The 14,386-nt window shown below is 37.1% G+C and overlaps 1 protein-coding gene across 3 annotated transcripts in view; it reads left to right on the top strand.

The window, feature by feature from the left end:
* Nucleotides 1-622: 622 nt before the first annotated feature.
* fbn2b (fibrillin 2b) overlaps nucleotides 623-14,386 on the top strand; it is an 80,635-nt gene continuing 66,871 nt past the window's right edge. Inside the window, exons 1-5 of one of the 3 annotated variants that reach the window (XM_058760000.1) lie at nucleotides 623-1,001; nucleotides 2,700-2,994; nucleotides 8,297-8,379; nucleotides 10,119-10,217; nucleotides 14,247-14,342. In XM_058760000.1, the coding sequence (XP_058615983.1) occupies nucleotides 2,819-2,994; nucleotides 8,297-8,379; nucleotides 10,119-10,217; nucleotides 14,247-14,342 (454 nt within the window). In that variant the 5' untranslated portion in view covers nucleotides 623-1,001; nucleotides 2,700-2,818. Of the gene's footprint in view, nucleotides 1,002-2,699; nucleotides 2,995-5,866; nucleotides 5,896-8,296; nucleotides 8,380-10,118; nucleotides 10,218-14,246; nucleotides 14,343-14,386 lie in introns of those variants that run through there. The other 2 variants (XM_058760001.1, XM_058760002.1) reach the window with 2 other exon arrangements.

Consider the following 14,386-nt stretch of genomic DNA (forward strand, 5'->3'; position numbering starts at 1 on the left):
ATTGTTATGTTGACAATATAATGGTAACGGTACATGTTTGTATGCAAAAACATGCAAAATAAAGTCAGCTTATACAAAGACGATCTAAAATTTTCCAATTCAACTTTTCACATAGATTGTTGTGACAAAAACTGTAAAGAATAAATATGAATATTTTGTTTATAAAAATGCTACACAAATGCTACATCAAAACAAAAACTTTTTACTATACACATTTTTTTTTTGTAGTAAAAAATACATTTATTTTGCAGTTATGTACCATTTAAAAATATATATACTACATATAAAAATTATAATAAATTATATCAACTTTTTATTTGCATTTTATGTCAATGCTTTACATTTACACTGTCAAAAATTTAATTAGATTCAATAATATAATTGTCAACAATTTGAAAGTTTTAGATTGTCTATATATATTTTGTGTGTGTGTGTGTGTGTGTATATATATATATATATATATATATATGATTATATAGTTCATAATGTATATATGGCTTTTGCAAATAGCAATGTTTTAAATGCTATATGTATATATATATAAAAAAAAGAAAGGTACTACAAGCATATTAAATGCTATGGTTATTCATGTCAGAATAACCACAAAATGTAGCCTCGTGATTGTTGTGGATTTCATTTGTAGGACTATCCTTACTTTGTCATGAGTAAATCACTTAATCAGTCCACTTCATTACTACATCGATCACTGGTTACAAAGAAATAGAGGAGAAATTTTATAAAAGATCTAAATCACATACTTAGCTTTCTCTTTCATTCACTCTTTCATTCCTGTAAATAATGGTCGGTTGCAGTGCAGGGGGGCAGTCAGCGGGTTCAAACCCCCTCCTCTATGGTTCTTCTACCAAAGCACCTCCCCTCGACCTATCAGGGTAATTCACTTACTTTTCTCTTTCTCACAAGGGCTACAGTGCAGTTTTCCATTCAGGGGAACATATCTCGTGACAATAACGGACTCCTCCAGCCACTCCAAGACATCTGAGGTATTTCTGCTTCAATATCCTGATTATTTATGCATGGTTTATTTGCATCAGTTTCAACGAAGCGCTTACAATATGCACCGCGATTTTCATTTGAAATGTAGAAAAGAACGAATTTAAGGCGATCAAGAATTTGGCTACCTTGCAAAATTTAATTTGAAGAAAAAAGTCCTTGGTGACGCAAACCGGCGTTTCTTTCCTTACAGTTTGTTGACCGGCTAACTCATTTAAAACTCGGATAAAACTATCATTCTGGTATATGACTGCATTAGAAGTAAATTATAAAGATGAGAAAAGTTGTAAAGTTTAGAAACATGAAAAAAGTAACTTTGAGAGAGATTAAACTTTAAGTTAAACAGTTGGTTAAATCTTAAACGCGTTACATCTGCAAATATCCAATTGATATTCGTTAAAATAGACTAAAACGCAACAAGTACACTGATTATCAGCGGAATATTGGACGCCAGTTAATGTAATCGCGAAATCGCTCGTGTGTAGTAAGCGCGTTTACCTCAGAAAACTCAACGTTTTTTTTCTAGCGACTCTTTTTTTTTTTTCCTTCACAAAGGAAACGCTCACGTGCTGTCTTTTTAACGTCATAATTAAAGTACAAGATGTTGAATTGTGTCACGGTGTCTGGCGTAATTAAGAGCGGAACAGCGGACGATGTAATTCATAATAATACCTTGGAAAGATGATTGTTGTCATTGATGTTTTTTTTTTCTTTGTTCGCGCCGCGTTTAGCTCCGCCCACTTGAAACTCCTCAAACTTTCCCTCTCAGATATGCCAGACCTGTCAAATTAAGATGAACTGTGATTTAATCAAATTTACCGTTAAACTAACGACGAACGCCATTTTTAAGTTAAATAATATTTTAATTAATTAATACCGCAAACATCAAAGCTGCATTCATGCTTTATCAGAATATAAATGTATCTATGTATGTATACTGTAAAAAAAAATGCCGTTCCTTATTGATGTTTTTTTTTTCAGTTTGACACACCGCAATTAGACCCGCCTACTTAAACTCTTCAAACTTTCCTTCTCAGACCTGCTAGACCTGTCATCTAAGATGGTGTGCTGTAATTTAACTAACTTTATTATCACAATCTTCTCATTACACCAACTTTAAGCTTTTGATGTTAAACAGTATTCATTTTGCGAACACTTTTATCAAGCGGCTTGCAGTAAAATAAAGTTATATATTATAATAAGCAAGTCTGTGGAGACATAACCAGATTACCTCCGTTAAAGAATGTTCTTAAGCAGTACACCCACTTTGCAGAGGTTTAACACAAATATATCATGCTGAAAAGAAAACTATGTTGTTTGCCACCCCTCTGAAGTTGAAACCCCACTTCTGCCATGGTTCTAAATCTTTTGAGGCCCATTATTTACCCTAAAATCTTATTTTTAATGAGCCGGTTGAGGACAAAACCAGGAGTCCACTCTTGGCCAAGAGTTGGTTATTTCTACACGCTAAGACAAGTCTAAGTGGGCCTGTAAAAGGATGCAGGCTGGCGCTTAAAGAGCCACACGATTTGCCTGGAATAATACTACACTTTATAAAAAAACTCCATCATCGACCGTGGGCGATTTAATGGATAAATTTATGAGGGTGCACATTTGTTCGTATGTTCACTGTATATGCCAAATAGGCTAAGCAGTAAAGCTATGCATTTTATCTTCTCTTTTTTTAGACTTCAGTCTGGAGTGCACAAGCTTGAAGTTTGCGTCTGAAGACCTCATTGGAAAGGAAGAGTTTTATTGCAGGTGAGGCACATTTAACAGCGCTTCAGGAGTCGCACAGCAGGGGCCAATGGGAGTGTGGAAGCTGGCCAAGGTGGTGCTCGGATGGGCCGCGATCTGGTGGGCCACGGTCCATTTGGCACAGGCGCAAGGAGATGGAAACATCCAGGCCAGTCGATTCACTGGAAAACCTGAGGGGGAGGTGCAACAGAGGGTCCGTCGGAGAGGCCAGGAGACCCTCAGGGGGTAAGAGTTTTTTCAGTCATGTCCTGCTCCTGTTCTCTGTCAGTTTCATTCTTGAAGTGGACACTCTAATCATGGCTTAACCATATAGGCGGAGGGTTTAACTCCACTTTTATTACCAGAACTACAGTATATTCATTTGGGGGTTGGTATATCTCATCTTTAAAGCTTGAATTCTAAGCTAGCATCATCTTCCTTAAATGCACTTTTTAAATGCAGTAGATTTATGTTGCAACCTGCTGTGCTGTTTGGGTTAGAGCCAAACTGGGATGAAAGCATGATTAAGAAAGCAACGTATGTGATGGAGCCAGCTGCAGAAGTGTTGTGAATCTGCTGTGAAGGAATTTTAAGTACTGAAATGCCTCAGTATGTTGGTAATGACAACATGAGTGTCATTTCCTACTGATAACTTGCACCGTTGAAAGATATTATTGTTTGGTTATCGTAAATTTTGCGTCTATGTATGTCCAAGAAGAATGCATGGTGTTTTAGGTCTCTAGTTTCTGTTGAAAGCTGAGGTAAACACACTTAAATGTATTAAAAGATGAGTGATTGCATGATGGCTGTTTTTCCAAGCCCTCCAGTGGCTCTCGAACTTAGTGTCTGCATTCGTCTCCGCAAAGCCAAAGCGGTGTATTTTTCTCATTTTTGGGAAAACAATGGCTGTTTTGTGTCGTGCGGCCCTCATATGTTCGGAACAGTTATTCCAATCATCCGCTCATCTGTACTTGCTTATAACTCCCCTGCAAACTGCAACAGGAAATGAGGTATTCTGATTACTCAGGGGGCTCCAACAAGGGACATTTGTTTTCATGCTGGAGGTGAGAAAGGGCATTTCACAACAGAGATATGTCTCTAATTCTTGGATTCTTATTTAATCAGGAAAGGGTTTTTCAGTTAAGGTCTGAAACAAATCTAGCAAGGCCAAACAGACAATTTGAGTCCGACTGAAGTTCAGAAACAAAAGCACCATTTTGTACGGTACTCCAGTACCAGAAGTGGGACCAATAGTAGTTGACCTGCATCGTACTGAAAAATTTGTTAACTGAACACTTTGGCCAATTTTCCAGGTAAACTAAGAGGGAGTTTCTGATCCGGTCAGTGGAGCAGAACCATGTGGCACAGAGTCAATTGAGAAATGTGCCACAGTGCCCTTTTGAGAGCCCATGCTAAACACAAACTTGCCCAAAGAGATGTAGGGACTTGCATGCTTTCCTGTCCAACAGTTCCCTTTGTCAACGTAAAGACCCTTCTTACAAATGTTGTAGTCTTAAAGAAAGGTCTAATCACCACCATGCACCATTTGTAATCCTATTTAACATGCCAACGCAGTGTAAGAACAGCCCTTCAGAACACTGATTATAATTACGTTGCACAAAGAAGCACATTTGATCTACTGCTGACCAATCAAGCCAAGTTATCCCGGGTCAGACGGTTTAACAGAGCTGCAGTAGGATTTGAAGCTCACTGGCTCTCCTTGCTAAGCATAATTTGGCCGTCAGATTGGAGAAGTCTGATCACATTGCATTTGGGGGCCCCTTAAATGAAGGTAAAGTCTGGGAGACTGCTGTAAAAGCAATGGGCTTGGGGTGAGAATATGATTATGTGGTTCTCGATGCCAACCCTGAGGAGTTTCGCCCAGTACAAAGCCAGCCGCGTGCTCAGGGTAGATGTTTTTAGAAGTCTTGCTGGCTTGGCCAGGGTTTCTCTTCATTTGCTCAACATGTCTCCAAGGCAATGTCAGCTCCACTAGACTCCAAAGATGGGCTACAATTCTTCCAAAGCGCTTGATGTTTGCATCCCCAGAGAGACTGAGTTCTTTGTCTTGGATTTATATTCTTTTAACAGCTAGAAGTGCATGCCAGTCAAAAGGAAAACAATCCTTCTTGGATCTCGAAGAGCTTGCTACAAGCCAACAACATTTTGTTGTGGAATTGTTCTTTGCAGAAATCAATTTTTAAGTTTAGGAACAAAAAAATTGCCTGTGGATATGGAGCCAACTTAGTTTTAAAAAAAAAAAAAAACCCAGAAAAGCAGTTTGTTTTTTCTCTTTTCAGTGGGGTTTGTCATCTAACCAGTGGAAAGGAAGACGCAGATCTGATAAGTGTATCCTTATGTGTGCATAATAGCATGCCCAGAAATTCTTATCGTCTTATCAAATGCACTCATTGTATTGCAACAAACAAGAAAAAGCATAACAGCCAATTGCTTTCTGTTGTTTATTCCCGATACCATCAGTCGCTCCGAAGTGTCTTGTGGACCAGCTAATGCATGAAAGTGACAACAATCCCACATGGGACTTGAAATCATATGGAGCGACCCCCCTCCGCCATCGTTGCATTAAAAGTGTATATAGTCTAGACGGCAGTGTGATTGGAGTTCATTAGGGTCAGGGGCTTGAAACAGGCCAAGTTGGACAAGGAAAAGCCGTAGAGATCCAGAGGCTTTACGCATGGGAGCTTTATAATGTTAAAACAACCGTGCCATTAGCTCATTGGCTCTGGACTTAGCAGCAATCCTGGGGGCTGGGAGCAGATTCCTCTAAATTGACCTTTAACCTCTCTTGGAGTGGTAGCTGGTGGGACGGAATTGTGCTATCTTTGTCTAACCCTCTCTCCTTCGTCCTGTTAGATTTTTATGACCTCACCAAGAACTGGCCAGAGGCCGTCAAAGCTTCCCGATTTCCTATCTCAGCCTTGTCCTGACCTTACTGGAATTCAGTTTGTGAGGGGTTCTCAAACGTCATAAATTTGACCTGCTTTATCTGGAGATCTTCAGTAAAGAATTGCTTGCAAATCTCTTTAGGCCCGAGGGCTGGTAAATCCTGTAAATGAAAAAGGATTTGACCTAGTGGAGTGAAATGAATTGGTCCATCTAGCTGAAGGAGTCACATGGTCTTTCCAGGTATTTGCCTTGTAGCAAAGAACCCGTTACCAATTTATATCTCTCTTTGAGGTGCTGGTTCGTATTTGAGATGTTGGGTTTTGTAAATGTTCTTCATTTAGTATTGGTAAACAGACCGCACTGCAACTAATACATTTAGTAGTTTGCACATGGATTGCGTGTGTGAAATGCATTTTCTGGTATTCGCTGCAGATACTTCACGACCACCCGAAGTAGTGTTCCAGCTTAAAGAAGTGTGAACACACTGAAAAGTAGGGATGCACTGAAATGAAAATTCTTGGCTGAAGCCGAAACTGAATGAATAATGAAAACTTGGCAGAATACTGAACATGGTTTTTCTTGTTTGTTTGTTTTTTTCCCCCATGTATTTTGCCAATTTTTCTTGACCACTTGTGCTTTTTCTGTTTTGTCTTGCTTTTCAAATAAAAAAAAAAATCAATTACAAAACAATTTAAAAATATTATTCAGCCATTTTTGGGACTCCCTTCTTGAATCAGATATGTGATTGGCTAAAGACAAAAAAGAAGGAAAACTGGACAGTAGCAAATCAGCATATTAGAATGAACATTACATTTTACAATATATTCACATACAAAACAGTTATTTAAAATTGTAATAATATTTCACAGTATTAATGTATTTTTACTTTACAAATAAATGCAGCCTTGCTGGGCAGAAAATACTTTTTAAAACATTAGAAAATACTACAGATCCCAAACTTTTGAACACTATGTGTAAATGTTATAACAAATGTATTACTAGAGCTGTTGTAATTATTTTCATCATTATTATTGTTTTACTTTATTTTATTTTACAGAACAACAGTAAAATTAGAATACTAACATTTTTGATGGATGCCTTGCTTTTTCATAGAGCTTTATATTTTGGGTTAGGAAGACCTCAGTGCTTCTTTTTGTTGACATTACGAATTTGGGAAGATGTTTGTTGCACATATCACATCCTCACATCCATGACTTGAAGGTTACCAAGCAACTGACGAGTAAAACGTTTTCAGTGCAGATTTTCAGCTGTAATGATTTTTGCGTCTTTCTCGGACAGTTAAATGCTTATCTACTGCTGACATGTTTGCTGCGTTATAAAGAGTGCGTGCCTCTCACTTTACGCTGGTTGTTATTTGATCGCGTCACCAAAAACGCCATTGTTCGGTACAATTTATTCAGCATTTTCACTTATTCGGTCGAACACCAAAAGAGATTTGGTTCGGCTGTTTCCGGCCAAATAATTTCAGTTGCCGAACATTCAGTGCATCCCTATTGAACAGCGTAGGATTTAAGAAAGAAGAGATCGGTTTGCCTCCAGGGATAACCTTCTTGGCATCATTGTGCATGAGTTTCAGACCTAAATCTTCAGGCTCCAGTTGAGAAATAAGACTCTATGGTTCCACATCGCTAATAATTCATCATCTTCTGGCCTAATTTCCGCTGCTGCTTTTGTTTTCCGCGGCCCACCTCCCAACCCCCCAAACTTTTCACTTCCACTTGTTTTCTTTACCTCCCACTGATACTTGCCCTTTCCCCAGCATTTTCCGTTTTCATGTTCCAACATCTAGCCTTCCATTGGCCTCTACTCTTTCTGGCCCTCCACATCTCTCTTGGTCTCTGCTGTTAGCAGTTGTGTCGTCTGGCAATGCGGTTTGAAATCCATCAAAAGACTCAAACTACAGCTGGTCGTCCCCAGGTGACTGACATTTGTAAACATCTTGACTTGTGGAGGAAAGGAATTTATGCGTGTGCGTAGAAAGACAGATGTACCTTGTGGTTTTTTTAAAGGTCCATTTACGGCAGGCTTAACTTGGTGCTGATAGAAATAAAGCTGTTTTCGCAGCGAGGGTCCAGGTTTGATGGAGATCCTAAGGGCTTGTTGGAAAGAAACTCCCAAAATTACATATTCTGAGGGTGATTTGCCTCCAAGTTGTCAGTTACTAGTTGGTCGTCTTGGATCAAGTCACTAAACAGCGAGCCCCAAAACATGGTGCTGGGTTTGTTCACACTTAAGCAGAGAAATACAGAACTTTGGGTTTGGTGCGGTCATTAATCACACACATCATGACTAAACAGACACTTTTCTTTGGAACCAACTCTTGGTGAGAAAGTTGCCAAAAAACAGCTCATGGATGAGCACATTTGGGAACGTAAGAGTAGCTTTAGTAAATATTTCTGTCTCAGGAAGTTTGGTTACGGTCCTACTCAAAACAAACTCTTTTCATGTAATTTCCCTGGAAAGTCCTTTGGGGCCATTGTATGTATAGAGCCATATTTATTGCGAAGGGTCAGGAGGTCTTTGCGACTGTGGATATTTCATTATGTTGTATGTTTCTGAGAAATGTTCAGGAATAATATTTGGTTTCTGTAATTTAATGGACTGGTTTCCGTTGTTTCAGGCCCAACGTATGTGGTTCCCGCTTCCACTCCTATTGTTGTCCAGGGTGGAAAACGCTTCCCGGTGGGAACCAGTGTATAGTTCGTAAGTATCTGCAATATTTGTTTTTAAAGTTGCATGATGAAGATGCCACTTACCCACAGTACACGTAACCACAATGTTAGCATTTAACCTTAGACTAACTGTGGTTAAGTTCCTTGCACATGGGTACATAAGGGGGAAATCAGCAACTCACCAGTTCATGAATTGCTCTCTCTGGGGTTTGACCCCAAGACCTTTAACCACAACACAACCCCCAAGAGATAAAGGCTTGGACCTAAGACACAAGCTATGTTCAGAAACTGATATTAGCGTACTGCACAGTAGGGCTGGGTAAAAAATATTGATTTCTCAATTTTAATTGATTCTCATTTTTACCGAAACATCGATTCTTAAATCCCAAGAATCGGTTAGTGTAGCCTGTTTTCAGTTAATGAACGCAGAATTGTTGCACGCCTCCCACCCAATAAATCACATTAAGCGTTGTGCTTTGTTACGTTTGATATGAAACGAAGTCTCAGATTTCAAATTCTGTCCATTTTATTACAATATTCAAAAAATAAATACCGTTTTGACGCCGTTTAATGTGGAGTGACAGATCGTAGCACCTCAGTTTAAGAGAAGCGGCAGCATGAAACGCATGTTAACTGATCATCTCCTCCGCTTTAATAGCAGTTTCAGCACAAAATAAACATGATTAAACAGATCAGCAGATATGTTAAAAGAAAGAGTAAAACTTACCGAATTCCGTATCCTGTCTCATGTAATCGCTCAATCAGTGTTTCAACCACGGAAAGATGTCAGTATAACAGCTTGTAAACAATATGTCACGTAATGTCACATTTACCTCAGAAAAAAAACATATTTGGTGACTTAATTTTTTTTATTAAAAATTAAAAGTCTAAAGAAGAGCATTTTGCTAAATATATATGCAACATAACATTCATTATAATTGTTACTGTTCTTCAATTTTTCAACTTCAATAAATCCGTCAAGTCAATAGAAGCCCAATAGAAACCATCACAGAAATTCTAATGGTTTCCGTTAAAATACCATTATAAACCATTAGCGTTTTCCAGTAAAACCATTACAAAATTCCTTTTTGTAGTGTGTTTTGGGCATTTTTCCAATAGGATTTAACATCCCACCAATAGAATCCATCACATACCAGTAGACACCATTATAGTTTCCATTAAAACCAATACAATTCCCATTATAACCATTAAATCCATTACATTTTCTATTGTTTTTTTTCAGCAAGGTTATGACAGCCACCTTTTAAATATTTATATTTCAAAAAATGAATTGGAGTAGAAATATAATTAGTCTAATTTAAAGTTAAGTAATATTATAAAAACGTCTGAGTGTTTGCATACAAATCAGCTAATATTAACCTTCAATATTATATTTGATGTAGTACTAACTGACTTTCATGTACATTGTACAGCATTAATTGAGAGATCTTTTTCCATACCTGACATATATCCAAAATAATCGTTGTTGAATTGAATCGAATCGCAAGCTTGTGATGCATATTCGAATCGAAGCGTGAAATTTGTGTCAAAACCCAGGCCTACTGCAAAGAATGTTTGGAAAACAGTATGCAGCGTGCAACAAGTAATATTCCACAAGATCTCACTATGTTGCGTGCTTTTGCACTCAAGCAAATGTTATGTCCAAAAACTGCATATACTAATTTATTCTTGTGTACTATCCACCTGTTTGAATGCTAAGAGATCAAAATGCCTTTGCTGATCACTTATCATGAATATTTGTCTCTCCAGCGATCTGTAGGAACTCGTGTGGGGATGGCTTTTGCTCGAGGCCCAACATGTGTACCTGCTCCAGTGGTCATCTTGCCCCGAGCTGTGGTGCGGCCGCAGGTGAGTTCATTCATTTCGGTCTCATTTTGTGTCAACAAAACACCCTGGGCTGTATGAAAAACACATTTTTGACTAGTTTCTTTCTGATTTTTGGCCGTTTTGGTGCTTTCATTCATAGGCATAGTTTAGAAAAAGAGGAACTGGATAATGAAATGACTTCTTGCAATGTTTGGAGCATGTGCGCTAACCGCTAGGGCACGGCTTTGACTGTAGATGTGTTTTTTTAAAGAATTTTCTCTACCCTGCTTGCTTCCTTTGTGGTTGAAGGGCTTGTCATAATTTTGAACTTTTCCTTGACATTTCCAGCGATTTATTAGGTTGAGAGTTGAAATTGAGCAGAGATACAGCTGGCTGGAAATGCTGTGAAATCGCTCTGACAATGTATAGCGTTTCATCCTTTGAATCATTAGCTAAGCTAGGAGTGTTTTCTGTTGAGATATGTTAAATTTGAGACCACACGTCCACCGGTGAAACCTTGCACCGAGCGTTTTTTATGACTTACTTAGAAAAGCGTGATTGATTTTGTTTAGATGGCGCTGGGAAAAGTAATGACTGTCGGTGATTCCTGGACGAGGTGTTTAGCATTAGCACAGGTTTCTCTTACTGCACTTGCTCTCTGCCAATGGCGTCCAGTTGTTTCCCAGTGAATGCCCGGAATATGTGGTCATAGACAAATAAACCCAAATGCACCAAACCATAGGGTTCGGTCTCGTAAGCTGTAAAACCAGAGTCAATTTATTCGGCAATGAGAAATTGACCATCTAATTCAGCTGCCAGTCCTCTGACTGTTTGAAAGCAAATGCTAAACATACGCTTGTACTCTGTTTTGGCAGCCTTATGGGATTTGCGAGATCGGTGATGCTGTCATTACGCCTACCCGACCGCGTACCGTCTGCAGTGGTTGGGAGCAGCCACATTTATGAGGCAGCTATGAATCTGCAATTACTCCATAAATAACAAGCCGCCATACGGATGTTAGCCGTAGCCATTAGCGTCCAAATACTGCAGCTGTGCTCAAGATACTGTAACGCTAACCTCTTCCTCTTCATCATTAATGTTTGATTACCATACATCTGAATTTTTACGTTAGGCCATCAGTAGGGTTATTTTAGTATCATTAATGTACTATTAAAGTAATTATTATTTTTTTTTTCAATTAGTTTTTATTTTTATCTTATCCAATTTAGTTAAACTTTTAGTAATTTTGTTGTGTGTTTTAGTCATTTTATTGATTTTTGTTAACCCATTGCACTTGTTAACACTAGTTAACTACAACAGTTAATGAAAAACACTAATTTTAGTTCAAGCACCATTACAACATTTATTAATATACTATTAAAGTAAAAAAGTTAATATTTTTAATGGAACTGAGCTGACATGAACTAACAATGAATAGTTGTATTTTTATTAATTAATGTTAAGAAAGAATAATAAATTCTGTAACAAATGTATTGCTCATTGTTAGTTAATGCAACTAATGTTAACTAATAAGACCTTATTGCGATGTGTTACTAATATTAATTTCTTAGTACTTCAGCTTAATCTAAAAATGAAAATTAGAAATGTTGCCTTGGAAGCTAAATGAAATAAAAAAAGTTTTGTTTTAGATATTTTAATATTTCAACTTAAACAAAAAATAAAAAAAAATAAATTGAAATTAGAAATGTTGCTATGGCAACTTACTGAAATAAATTTAGTTTAATTTTTGTTGTACCTGTAGTTATTTTTGTACTTAAACTAAATGAAAATCAGAAATGTTGCTTTAGCAAATAACTAAAATAAAAACAAGTTTAAGTTTGTTTTAGGTATTTTAGTACTTCAGCTTAAAATAAACAAAAAATAGACATGCTTTTATTTCAGTTAGTTTAAAGATAAAAAGTTTGAGTTTTGTTGTATTTGTTTTAGTTCTTAAACCTAACGAAAATCTGAAATGTTACCTTGGCAACTAACTGAAATAAAATGAGTGTCATTTTTGTTGTGGTTATTTTAGTAAGTGAAAAATTAGAAATGTTGCTTTGGCGAATAACTAAAATAAAAATAAGTTTCAAGTTTTGTTTTAGGTATTTTAGTACTTCAACTTAAAATAAACGAAATTAGAAATGTTTCTAATTTTAAACTAACTGAAATGAAACATTTAAGTTTTATTTGAGTTATTTTAATTCTTAAACTTAACTAAATAAAATTTGTTTATATTTTACATTATATTTAATTCATTTCAGTTAACGTTTATTGTATTTCAAGTAATGAAAATGTAACTTAATAGTTTTAGTTTTAATAACCCACAAACCCTGGCCGACAGCTCTTAAATCAGATCTCTGGGTTTATAATAGAACGCAGAACAAGAACTAGCGCTCGCTGCTGTACTTCGAGAAGCTATTCATTTTCATCTTAACCCCATGATGTCTCGTTGGTGAACCTGACATTGACAGGCTACGGATCTCCACTTCACTCCACGCCACGAGAAAGAAACGACCATAAAGGACCTCTGTTTCTCAGCCTTGCTCATGTTTCCTGCCGTCAACGTAGCTTGTAAAAAACTGACAGATGTGACTGCTGCAGACAGAGGTGCATTGTGGGGTGGCAGGCCTCGGGGAGCCTCAGCACGTGCATGCTCACTTAGCATGGGTCAGTGAGCGAACCAACCTGTAGGGGGCCGTCAGCAGGTCTAGCCAATGAAGTCATTTCCTGCGCTTTTGGAAAACACGGCCCATGCTCAAACATTTACAGGCCTTGCTGTTGAAAGCATGCCATCAGGGGGAAAAAAAACAAAAAGCACTCACGTTTGATCTACATCCAGCAGCATTTTTCATGTGAAATCAGACAAAAACAGGCAAATTTTACAAAAAAAAAAAAAAAAACCCTTTTCATCTTTTACCCTCGGTTTTATTTTATTCTTTTTTAAGTTTCTTTAAAAAGGATTAGATCATGGCAAGCCAAGATAAAAGGAATAAATGAGGAACTTAAATTTTTTTGTGAGGGATAAGTATTAGCTTGAATTATATTTGGACTGAAGCGTAATGGCACGATGCCTTTGTTTAGACAGAACGAAAGAGTTTGGAAGAGCAACGTTTTGATGCAACCGATGGGGGGACATCAATCTTTTTAAAAACTCGGTGCAAGAGTCCCATCAGAGATGATTCGTTGTGCTTATGTCATCTAAATGCAATTTTAAATCACCATGATTTCATATACAAACTCTATTGAACTCTATTGAAAGTTTTGCTAAATGAATCGTTCTGCGCCAAGAGAATTTCCATTTCGTGAAAATCGTTGGAAAATAAATCTACTCGTCCAAAAAAACGTCTGGTATAAAATCAGGATGAAAATAGGCTTTTGTTGGCCAAGTTACCAGGAATTTGAATTGGCGTTCGCTGATATTGGAAATACAATAAATACGTAAAACAATTAAGGGTCTTTCTCAGTGCATACTGTAAGTATGATTAAGTTAAATAAATAGTGAGAGGTAAACTGAAATATACACCAGTGTAAGGGTGTACATACATATATATATATATATATATATATATATATATATATATGTACAGTTGAAGAATGTTCAAAATATCTTCTCTGAAAACAGATCTTAATAAATAGGCTGAGTGATATAGCCAAGACATTTTTTTTTGGAGCTTTTCTGTATTTTTAGTATTTCTTCATTTATGCAGGAATCTTCATTTCCATTAAACAGTGTAAAAATAGAAAAATCGAGTCTAAAAATGTTTCACACACTGTTTTTCATGAAATAGACATTTTAATACATAAAAAAATGCCACGTGGAAACTTTTGTGAACATTTTTTAATCAGTTTTGAATCGATTTCATACATTTAACAGACACTTTCACTTGTTTTTGAATTATTTTTCGAAATTGAAGATTGAAGTTTAGATCCTATTTCTGTTTTTCTACTTTAAATTCACAATATATTCCCAAATAACAGGGTTACTTTTAGCTGCATGCATGGTTCATTGTTATACTGAGCACAATTGAGCGCTCCAGATGAATTCTAATCACCTCTCTTGTCTCTGTACAGTCCAGTCCTGCAGCGTCAGATGCATGAATGGAGGGGTCTGTAATGAAGATGCCTGCTCATGTCAGAAGGGCTACACTGGAACTCACTGTGGACAGCGTAAGTGAATTTCTCTTTTCAGAATGTCCAGACATCCCCACATA

The sequence above is a fragment of the Onychostoma macrolepis genome, chromosome 22 (genome assembly GCF_012432095.1).
Source record: "Onychostoma macrolepis isolate SWU-2019 chromosome 22, ASM1243209v1, whole genome shotgun sequence".
Taxonomy (NCBI): Eukaryota; Metazoa; Chordata; class Actinopteri; order Cypriniformes; family Cyprinidae; genus Onychostoma; species Onychostoma macrolepis.